At 48.6% G+C, this 12025-nt stretch overlaps 1 protein-coding gene across 1 annotated transcript in view; it reads right to left on the bottom strand.

The window, feature by feature from the left end:
• CNGB3 (cyclic nucleotide gated channel beta 3) overlaps nt 1-12025 on the bottom strand; it is a 129046-nt gene that overhangs the window by 48073 nt on the left and 68948 nt on the right. Inside the window, exons 7-10 of the mRNA XM_014528439.1 lie at nt 9127-9177; nt 6410-6496; nt 2511-2575; nt 1381-1503 (exon numbers count right to left, since the gene is read on the bottom strand). Of these exons, the coding sequence (XP_014383925.1) occupies nt 1381-1503; nt 2511-2575; nt 6410-6496; nt 9127-9177 (326 nt within the window). The remainder of the gene's footprint in view (nt 1-1380; nt 1504-2510; nt 2576-6409; nt 6497-9126; nt 9178-12025) is intronic.

Raw genomic sequence — 12025 nt, 5'->3', positions numbered from 1 at the left:
GCCCCGGTGAGGTCGGGACGGCCCTGGCGATGTACAGCACCGGCAGGGTCGAGACGGCCCCAGTGAGGTCGGGACGACCCCGGTGAGGACGAAACGGCCCCGGTGAGGTTGGGACGGCTCCAGTGAGGTCGGGACGACCCCGGTGAGGACGAAACGGCCCCGGTGAGGTTGGGACGGCTCCAGTGAGGTTGGGACAGATAATGGGGACCAGTATAGACTGATGAACAGGGGTAGATGCAGAGGCAGAGCAGCATTGAACAGACTGTCAAACTACAGTGGGAAGCCTGGGGAGGGTTTGGGAGTGGGGTTAAGAGATCAACCGAAGGACTTCCAATGGACACAAGACACTAGGGGGTAAGGGAGGCTGGGGGAATGTCAAGGGGGGGAAAAAGGAGACATATGTAATACTCTTTGTAATACTTTAAGAAATAAAAATTATTAAAAAAAATAAAAAATAAAAAAATAAAATCAGTTTGGGTTAAAAGTTCAAAATTGTTGCTCTAATCCCTTACACGCATCCTACTCTCTGTAGGTGGCGTGTGAGCGGTGAGGTGTCTCCCTTGTTTGCGGTACCGGTCAGTGCCTTCCTCCCGAGGGCCGCGTGGGCTGCCCATCAGAGCCACGCTGGGGCTGCTCTTTCCGGCAAGGACGTTGCCTCTAATGTCGTTTCACTGGCGCAGAAAGCGAGTGGAGGGGACTGAGCCGGGCCCTGTGTCTGCCCCCAGGGAGTCTCACGGTGAGTACCCTAGTACCATCACTGAGTCCCGAATCCGCTCCCTGACACTGCCAGATGACCTCTTTCTCCTGGGGTCCTGCCTGTCTAATCATCAAGTTGAACAGAGTCCTTGTGACTCTCTGAGTGTTTGAGTGAGTGGTCATAGCTGACCCATAACCCATATAACCCTTCGGTGGTCAACTAATGAGCCCTCCCCTGCCCCCCAAACAACTGACACAGTTCACTCCTAAAGATCCGCACCGTGACTGAACGTTACCTGGCCCTCAGCTGTCTGAGGCAGAGGCTTTCAAACTTGTTTGGTCATGATGCAGAGTAAGAAATGCACTTCCTGGGTCAGCACAGGATGAGTAAGCACAAGTGCACACATGCATGCACACGTGTGCACACGGACACACACATGCATACACGTATACACACGCATGCACACGCATATGCACCCCTACTAGATATGACAGACTCTAATATTTCCTATTCTGTCCTCCTCTACTTGACCTTCTTTCATGGAAAATATCCCATTAAAGCGTTTTCACTGCCCACTGATGGGTTGTGACTTACAGTTTCAAAAACACTGGCTTTACAAGACTCTTACACTGAAACAGAAAGTGAAGAAGGCAATAAAAGTTTCCTTCAAAATGAAAACTCACATGTTTCCTTCACCATTGTACACCCATCTGGTGGTTCCGATGCCTTGGTGGTCGGAAGCCCAGTAGTAGATGCAAGCATTCACATGCAGAGCAAACAGCAAGCAGCCCGCCGTCCGAGCGACCCTGTGGGGGACAGCAGAGCAGGGACACGGGCTGTTCCGAGCGCAGCCTGGCTAGCGGTTCCTTCTTCTGACCATTGCCGCCGAGTCTCTTTGCTCCAAATCTGGGCGTTAACTCCCAGGCGGCAGTGTGACAGGATGGAGCCAGGCACGTTCTCTGACTGGGTGTCCCGACGAGCACTGACAGAGTAAAAACCTCCCTCTCTTTCTGCAGATGCTATGGATCTGCTCCCTAAAGACGTGCCCCAGGGTGACCTGTCCACCTCAAGTCCCATGAAATAGCCGCGCTGACTTAACCTCGGGAAAGCTCGCTGGCTTCCTGCTACGATTAACTGTGGCTGGAGGTCTCCATGCACGGGAGTGTCAGTGGAGCAAATGGATGAAACTCGGCTGACAATGAGGAAGACGGGAAGTCAGCCTGTGACTGAGCACAGTTATTTGTACCTGTTCTGATGGAAGCCGGGAATTTGGCCTATTTTTTAGTCCTATTTGACAAAAACAGTTATCAGACTCTGGTGTGAATTACACCCTCACTTTTAGGCAGTATGATTTCCATACTCTCATCTCACTTCAGAATATATTCAAGTCTGTTTTAGAACATAACCTGACATGTTATGTAGCCAAAATCCGAAATGATCCCTCCTTTTTGCAGGAGGTCACATTCCTCCATCTGAAATGTACCCCTGCCTTCTCTTCCAGCCAACAAACACTGAGCTCGCCTTACCTGTATACATATGCCCTGTCCATGGTCCATGATTGACTCCACCTTACCTGTGGATATACGCCCTGTCCATGATCGACTCCATCTTACCTGTGGATATACGCCCTGTCCATGATCGACTCCATCTTACCTGTGGATATACGCCCTGTCCATGATCTAATCCATCTTACCTGAGGATATATGCCCTGTCCATGATCGACTCCACCTTACCTGTGGATATATGCCCTGTCCATGATCGACTCCACCTTACCTGTGGATATACACCCTGTCCATGGTTGACCCCATCTTACCTGTAGATATACGCTCTGTTCATAATCGATTCCAGGCAGTGATTAAACTCAAAGAATGACCTGTACTATATAGAAAACAAGCAGAGGAAATCCCAAAGTGTGTTAGTCTTAAAGACATCTATTTAAATAAAACTATATGACACACATTTTTTTGTCATTCAAAATAATCACATCTACATGTCTTAAAAACACACACAAAAAACTAGCATCTGTTCAGTGGATTTTCCTCTAGGATCACTTAGCATAGTGCCTAACCAACTTCCACAGCTCCTGGCTTATTGGACTTCCACCCTCTAGTTAGTCTTGTTCCTAATGCTAATGAAAATCAAGCTTAAAAGCATTTTTCCTGTTTCTTTATAAAGCATAGTGTAGAACTCTATTTTACAAGAATTAAAATCACACTCCCCTAGAACATCCGTGTTTAATTTCAACAAAATTTCAAGTCTAGTAAATATTGGCATCAGTTAGCAATTCACGACATTGTTTAAAGAGACAGTGAGTTTACACATGTCAAATCCAAACAGAGTGGCTATTTCCCTTGAGGTTCTTTCCTGCTTCCATCTACTTCTACCTTAACTCACCCGCCCTACACACATGCCTCGTCCACCTCCTCCTTTACTACCCGAGGCAGAGGAATGTAGAAGTAAGACTTCGCCTCTGCCCTTTGCTAACCATGTGACCTTGGAAAAGTCACTTAACATTTCTGTGCCTCAGTTTCCTCATCTGTAAAATGGGACAATAAAAGAACATGTCTCTTGAAGAGGTTGTGTGCATACCCAGTTAATGTATTTAATTATTTGCTTTGCTGAGAATCACAGGATCCTATAGCTAGGAGGGACTATTAGGGGTTATTTAGTTCGAAGATTTTTTAGTTCAAAATTTCATCCAATGTATATCTGACTATATAGTAGAACATTTGGAATTAAAAAAACAGACATAATAGTAATGGTGCTTATGGTGCTCTTAACAGAAGTTTGCACAAAGACATGGTTTAAAAGTTAGTTTAAGTGATCACTGAAGTGAAAATTTATATTCTTAGTGTTTCTCAACTGGAGACAGATAAACAATATTTTCCCAGAGAACTGTGCATCAAAATGACTCACTTATATGTGAAATGACTGGACCATGGGGCTACAGAAAAAGACCAAGGCTGACTTTCAGAATGTCCTACATTAAAAAAGCTTTTGAATATGGACGGATTTTGGATCCCTTAGGGACACAGGGATGGGTGGGAAGCGCTGGCACTTTACACACTTTTATTGCACTGCCAGCCGAGCTCCCAAACACATGGCCTGAGTGTCTGAACGTTGGTCACCTCTGAACAGGAGCTTCCTGATACTCTCACCTGAGAAGGGAAAGGGATGGCCTGCCCGCCTGGTGCTGGGCGTGAGGCATCGGACCCCAGGCCGCATTCCTGGTCAGGCCAGACTCGCCATCTAGAGCTGCCCCGAGGGCCTGAGGCTGTTTCCCTCTCCACTGGAGAGACCCTGGGCCTGGAGGTGGCGTCTGGTCGGGAAGCCTGAGAGGAGCCCAGGTCCCCCGCTCAGCACAGCACTGGGGACAGACTGTTCCACCTGCTAGTTCTCATTTCCTCGCCGCTACAACGAAGTCACTCGGAAGAACCAGCAGGTAATGAATATCCAGGTTAACGAAGCAGAGCCCCAAGTATCTGCTCCCGAGTCTGCCACGGCTGCTGTGCGCTGGCACCAGCATCCGCATGAGCCCCACCGAGGTCTACACAACCTCTGGCCTTCCTCTTAAGAGGCTGTCTTTGGAAATAGCTATTCTTGCTTTGGCTAATGATTTACACGAAGTTCCAGACCCGGACTCTCCCCATATTTGTGTTAGTTACCCTATGAAGCTAAGAGTTATAAAATATTTATGTCTTAGAATCTTTGGAACAGGTAATGCACTTACACACTCAAACAGTAGCAAGTACATCCCTTCACGAGTCCATCCCTGTTCCCCCGCCTCCCACCCCACCTGCTAACATTTTTACTAGATTTTTCTGTAGCCTCCCACTGTTTACATGTACTCAGAAAAACGGCATATTTTCCCTTTCTGTTTTACAGAAGTTAGTATTGTTATATACACTGTTCTGTAACTAGCTTGTTTTTCACTCAGCAATTTTTCTTGGCGGTCTTTTCATACCAGTTCATGGAAAACTTCCTCTTTATTTATTTATTTTTGCATTACAAAGTGTGTTCTATTATATAGATACTAGAGGCCCGGTGCACAAAAATTTGTGCACTCAGGGGAGTGGGGGTCCCTCAGCCCGGCCTGTGCCCTCTCGCAGTCTGGGACCCCTCAGGGGATGACCACCTGCTGGCTTAGGCCCGCTCCCCGGGGGATTGGGCCTAAGATGGCAATCAGACATCCCTCTGGCAGCCCGGCAGCCCTCGGGGGATGTCCACTTGCCAGCGGGGAGCAGGCCTAAACTGCAGTCAGACATCCTTAGCGCTACTGAGGAGGCAGGAGAGGCTCCCACCACCACTGCTGTACTGGCAGCCATCAGCCTGGCTTGTGGCTGAGCAGAGCTCCTCCCATGTGGGAGCGGACTGACCACCAGAGGGCAGCTCCTGAATTGAGCGTCTGCCCCCTGGTGGTCAGTGTGTGTCATAGTGACAAGTCATTCCCAGTCCTTCTGCTGTTAGGGCCAGTTTGCATATTACCCTTTTACTATATAGGATAGAGGCCTGGTGCACGGGTGGGGGCCGGCTGGTTTGCCCTGAAGGGTGTCCTGGATCAGGGTGGGGGTCCCGCTTGGGTGCCTGGCCAGCCTGGATGAGGGGATGATGGCTGTTTGCAGCTGGTCACACCCCCTTCAGGGTGGGGATCCCCACTGGGGAGCCTGGCCAGTCTGGTTGAGGGGCTGAGGGCCGTTTTCAGGCTGGTGGGTGACTGAAGCTCCCAACCTCTCCTTTTTCTCTTTTATTTTTTATTCTGGGATTTATTTACCTTCTATGGCTGTCACTGGAGCTGAGAGCCAGCTTTAGCTCTGAGGCTCAGCTCCAGCTCTGAGACCTTGGCTGCTGAAAGCACGTATCTGGGTTTGTTTGGCTTCTATAATTGAAACACTGTTGCAGCTCCAGCTCTGGGGCCCGGCTGGCTGAAAGCAGGTTTCTGGGGGTTGTTTAGCTTCTATAATTGCAACATTGTTTCTTAGAGTGCAGCTCAGAGGCCGGCAGCAGCAGGCTGGGAACCTTCGCTTCCTCCATCACCAGAGCAAGCAAGCCTCCTGTTCACTTCAGCTGCCTGGCTGCTGGCCGCCATCTTGGTTGGCAGTTAATTTGCATATTGCCCTGATTAGCCAATGGGAAGCATAGCGGAGGTATGGTTAATTACCATGTTTGTCTATTATTAGATAGGATACCACAATTTATTTAACTAGTTCCCTGTTAATGGAAATTTGAGCTGTCCCAATGTTATGTAAATAATTTTGTATGGAAAAGTATGTCTGCATTTTTCTGGGATTATAGAATTTTGGGTGAGTACAAGAGCTGGGAGGTTTGTCTGATTGGACTCTCTCCTTTCACAGCCAGTACTCCAGGCATTCAGCGACTGTCTAAGCAAAAAGGATGAATGGAAAAGAATAAAATTATGAGACTCATTTGTAACTATAGTTGTGTGTAGAAGACCAAAGCATTCCTGTTCCGGTTATAAAACACCTGCTATGAGATACAGAATGAAAACAGCAAGAGCAGCTCCCAGCAGTGGATGCAATGATGTTTTTCCTTCACTGAGTTTTTAAAATTCATAGCAATGATGAGGACAGAAAAACGGAGAACAGTTTGGGTAAAGGAAGAACATTGTACTTTTAGGATCTTTTAAATCACTTCAAGATTCCCATAATTAAAACCAGACAATTACAAGTAAGAACATCAATAGAGATAGCTCACCTTCAATATCCTGTTTATCCTAAATATTGGATTAAAGCCAAAGAAGAGGCCAAACACATCCAATGGGATCACTGACGCCACATCCAGCTGTTGGGAGAACACGTGTGCGGTTATGTCGTGTCCACGTGCTTTTTGGACGTGGGTTATACCCACGTGTGTAGAAGCTGACAGCCACCATCACCGTTCTGGGTGCTTAACACAAAACTGCCTGCAGTTAAACACGTGGTGCCGCTGGAAGCAACAGCCCATGGAGACAAGGTGGCTATGCTGCAGCCCACGCAGGTGCTCCATTCCCCTCACGCCTCTGAGCCCTCCCGGGGGGCCGCACCCTCTGAGCTCGCAGGACGCCTGCACCCGCTCAGGTCTTGCGGAGGTGGCGTGGTTACTGATGCGGGACTACACTTTACCAGTTTTAAACACGGGGCTCCGGGACTGAAAAGCAAGTCTGTTCCTGATTTTAGAAAGCCCTGCACACTCCCTGCAGTGACATGTTTCTGTTCCAGCCAGTTGTGCGGTGCTCACGCTGATGACGGTGCGGGCCCAGGCGGCCGCCTCCGTGCTTCCTGCCTGTCTACCTGGGATCACAGGGGGCTGGGGCGGGAGCTGCGCGCCCGCTGTGCGGAGCGGGAGGAGGAATCGGGCGGTTTCCAGCCACCAGCGTGGCGGCGGGAGAGGGCGTTGCAGTGAGGGTCACCGGACACGTGCAGCTTGGGTCTGTCCTGCGTTTGTATGCCCTGGCCTCCCTCCCTGGCAATGCTGAATGACAGCATCATTCTTGAGGGCCTGCCCGATCGCACGATGACACACTTCTCTACGTAAGAGGATCATTCGCTTTCATTAGTTTTCACGTGACACTGAAAAGTGGGTACATTAAAAGTTATTTATTTAAGACAATTAAGGGCAGGGAAAGCGTCCTGTGGGGCCACCGTATGGAAGGGGAGGCGCTGAGCTGGGCCAGCACTTCAGGGCGGCTGTGCTCCCCAAGAGCAGAGGCACTTCCGGTTCGCGTGGACCCCACGGGCTATTAGAAACCAGTTACTGACAGTTCTGGTTTGCAAACGGCATCGGATCATCAAACCCTGGGCTTTACCGGCAGAGGCTGAGCCTCAGGACCAGCTGTGGGTGAAGGAGCAGCTGCTAACATCTCCCCAGTGAGAAAGGCGGCGCTGCCCCAGCTGCTGTGCCTTCTGGTTCAGATCATATGAATCTTTTTTAAAAAATATGCTTTTACTGATTTCAGAGAGGAAGGGAAAGGGGGAGAGAGGAACATCAATGATGAGAATCATTGATCAATTGCCCCCTGTATGCCCCACACTGTGGATGGAGCCCACAACCCAGCCATGTGCCCTGACCAGGAATCAAACCCTGACCTCCTGGTCCATAGGTCAATGCTCACCACTGAACCACACTGGCCAGGCCATAATCATCTTTTTTTTTTTAACCTGTAAAAACCCGATCTGTCCGCATGAAGCTCTTTTACTCGCTGACTATCCACCTGCCCACCTGACTTCTCTCAGCAGCCGGGCCCTAGTCCTGGTCGATGTTGACATGTGTGGGGAGTCGTGTGATGACTCACTTCTCGATGATGTGAACTGAGTGGTATTGACCAGCACCGTGCGCTGTGCACGGCACCTGCAAAGCCCGGGTGACCAGGCTGAGATGCTCGTCTGTCCTCAGAAGCTACCAGGCCGTGAGCGCAGTCACCAAGCACACAGGTGCCTCTACTCCGTGCCCAGTGAGCAGGGAGGGCTCAGGGCAGGTGAAAGCAGGAGCGACCACAACTAAAGAAACGCAACAATTTATCGTTATCAACCCAATTAAATACGAGTAAATTTCCCCTCATCACAGTCACGACAGTGATGAGTGTGGAGTGAGCTTGGGGCACTTAGAGGGGGGACAGTCCTCTCGGTAGAGTGCAGCCACGTGGAGCAGCTTTTTAACGAGTGAGTCTGAGCAGGCGGCCTTGTTTACAAAGAAAATGAGCTGGAGATAAAAACACACGGAAAGGCATTTTAATCACCACACATCACCATGTGAGACAATTTGGCACCCAAACCCAGATTTGTACTCTTTTTAAAACAAAATTTGAGGCCACTAAAGTGCTGTCCTTGAAATGGGAGGTTGGAGTTCACTCCTCCAGATTGGGTGACATTGGGTGACCCCCAAATCCCTGCCTGTGTGTCACAGTGAGGGGGAACGGATGGGAGGAAACAAGCGCTTGGCTGTACATGATTGCGGGTGAAAAACAAGATTATGCTGCCATTGGAGGAAAGGCAGAGGCCATGCCGTGTCACTTAACTACTCGCTTCTCTTCTATTTCTTATTTTCATACAGAACAAGAAAGAAAGAGTAGAAGTAACTGTGTAGGCTCTTACGTCATCATGGCACATGAATGAGGCCAGCATTCCGTGCCGGCAGGACAAAGCTCAGCCACACTCCCTACTGTCGTCAAACTCCGAGAGTCAGTGTGGCCCTAACCTTCTGTTCTGTGGATAAGGACCCCCATGTGGAGCGACACATCTGCACCCCGAGGAAGCACACGTGCACCGCTGGGGAGCCACCGGGGTCGCCCCTGTCGGATAAACCTCACCTGTGCAAACTGTCCCCAAGGCTACAGTTGTGAAAGAAGCAGGTTTTCGGGTAGAAATGTACGGTGGGACTTAAAAGTAAAATGGCAGTGGGTTGCTTGAATAATTTTGAGGTTGTAAGTCACCTACCTGAAATTTCGTAGAACTCCTGTAGTGCCTCGCTAGCTCATGGGGATCCATCTGAAATATATTTATATTTCACATTAATTTTACCCGTTTTAATAAACTATTTTCTCACTTTAAAAATACTGTTTCTTCAGTTTCTAACACAATGTCTAACGCATAGTAGATGCTCTCAATAAATGTGTGGCAAGTGATAAAGGAGTAGGATAGCATTTGTTAACATTCAGACCTAAAGGAACTAATGCGAACATTGAACTTGGATCCTTACATTTAGTTAAGGCAGGAAGGACTTGTCTATGTGCTAGTAATTATCAGGCAAAGCATGATGACTGGTGCACATGGAAGCGGCCTCTTCTACCACGGACCGCCGGGCTGGCCCCGTTCAGGCCTGCACTGCTGCCGAGGATGTTCTAGTCACTCCCATCCCCCTTTGGCTAGAATTACCCATGTACACATCCTAATGTTACAGACATACCTCCGAAAATATATAACACATGCTGTTTAATGATTTGTACTGTGTAAAACGGCTCACTGAGCCACAGGTCGGCATCCACAGAGGCTACGCTGAACCCTGGGCCAAGCTTAGGGCCAACCTGTCAGCACCTTCGAAGCTTAAGGGGGGCAGACGGATTCACTGACAGTGCTAAGGAATTGAGGTAAATTACCCTCCCACCCCTGGGAGAATGGGTTTAGCCCATTCGTGCCTTTCCTCTCAGGGTTGTCTATGCTCCTGTCATAGAAAAGTGTAAATGAGACTGCAACTTGGTACATTGAATGGAAATGCCATCGAGTGATTCTAAATCGCTCTCCTCTGGAGCCCTAAGTGATGTGGCTTCGTTAGTTTTATGAGGATCAGCTTACCGGTTACAACAGGCACTTATTTTTAAAATGTTGCCGTTTAATCCTCTCTCTTCCCAGCCTCATCAGTCTGCAGCACATTTCCTCAGGGAGGCTTACTTTGGGAAGGGTATGCTACTGCGTCTAAACTCTTTTTGAATGTGCCCAGGTATTATTATAGCTACTTATTATTTACCTCTTCTCACAAACAAATCCGTAAAAATGCCATAGTTTCACATTGAACAGATAGATGTGTTTCAAAAATAAGAATGCCATCTGCAACAACTTCAGTGCAGATGGAATGATGATTCAAGGAAAGAAAGTCCTGGAACCAAGCTTGCCATCCATTGACCTCTCCACCATTTTTCCCGCAGACTCTGCGATCCCAGGAGAGGGGCTGAACACTGCCTGCTCTCAAAGACCTCTCATCAGGAAAGAGCAAGAGCGAGATGCACAGCCAGGAGACAAGAGGGAGAAGCAAGTGTGCGGATGTCTTCCATCTGATCCGTCAGCAACTTAACGTGCATCTTCCAGACGCCAGGCCCTGGCACAGGTGCACACGCCGTCTTCTCTGACCTTCACAGGGGTTTGTGAGTGGAGTCCTATTATTCCCATTTTATGGATGAAAATGATGGTGTTCAATGAAAGGGTACATTTATTTTCTTCAAGTAACGCTGTTAGTAAGTTTCAGAGATGCAGCTTGACTTGGTGTTTGCTTCTACTTCATCACAGTTAGCCTGGTTGTTATTTAACAAAGAAGTAAGGGAAGTCTGAGTAACATCCTTAGTACACTGAGCAGGGAGTGGTTGCTTTGCTCCCTGGTGGGTCAGTTTATAAACAGCGACTCAGAGGCGGTGTCTCCCGAAGGCCTGCCGGACGCTGTCACCGGAGGCACTAAGTGTGTCCCTGGTCTATGCAAAGCACTGCAGGCATGAGAGTTCCTAGCCACCATCCCACTGTGACTTCCGCCCCACCACTGCTGTCCATAATGGAAAGGAGGGAGGAGCGTTTGCTGGTCCCTCATTAGCATGCTGCTGTCTATTAGGGCAGCACCATTGTTGAAGATACTCCACAGGATGGAAAACCTATGCGCCCCCCCCCACCCCCCGTCCCCTAGCTCCCTCTACTGGGACCTTCAGCACCTCAAGCTGTTTTTTGCTATTTTTCTGTTTCCTCTCAAGGCCCCAGGGAATTAATATTTCCATCCTCCAGCCCTGGAATGCCTGGCAATTGTGGGTGTTTGATAAACGTTTGCTGCATGCATGAATGAATGAGTGAAGGAATGAATGAATGAGTGGATGAGAGAATGATCTGCCTGTCCACTAAAGGTAGTGAGACCCTCAGGTCGGGTGCTCAATTCGTGTGCATATCTTCTTTCCAAAGTGTAATCAAGTCTCAAAGGAGAAAACGACCTACCCTAAATTAAAGAAACCATTACATGTCTTTTGAACAAACAAGGCAATTCATCTCTGTTCTACATTTGTAGTTGGTGATAATGTATTTTACATAGAGCCTATTGAGTGTGTTCTCATTGGTTATTTTTCCTGGTTTTAACAGTCCATTGTGTGCAAAGGCCTCCTAGAAAATGGAAAATAAATGTCTCCCCTTACTGATTCTGTCATTTTCATTTGTCAAACATTGATTTTCTCCCCCTTGTGCATCTAATGGAGGTTGAAATGAGCTCGTGTGTGCTGTTTACTTCCCATTTGTCCACCAGCATCATCGTTCATCACGCGGCCCCGGAGCCTGGGCAGGCGCGGGAGAGCGCTGAGGCCTGACTTCCGCAGGAGTGGTGCTGTGAATACATTTTTGCTACAGCGTCAGCTCTGGCCTTTAGAATTCCTTTCTAGGAGAGATTTCAAGTATAGGAGGCACTCTACAGCAAATAACATTTTAAAAATCACCAAAATCAGTCCTTCCAGCTTTCTGGTAATTTAAGATCGCCTGGAGACTCAAAAGAGAATATTGAGGAGACTAAGAAACCTACCCCTCTTCTCCCCAAAATACAGAAGAACTCAGTGCCACTCCCTGGTCCTTCTGCTCTCCCTACTGTGAGGGTGGCGAGTCT

Source organism: Myotis brandtii, unplaced genomic scaffold, assembly GCF_000412655.1.
Source record: "Myotis brandtii unplaced genomic scaffold, ASM41265v1 scaffold634, whole genome shotgun sequence".
NCBI classification, from domain to species: Eukaryota; Metazoa; Chordata; class Mammalia; order Chiroptera; family Vespertilionidae; genus Myotis; species Myotis brandtii.
The sequence above is the reverse complement of the archived record's forward strand: the minus strand, read 5'-3'. Positions and strand labels throughout refer to the sequence as shown.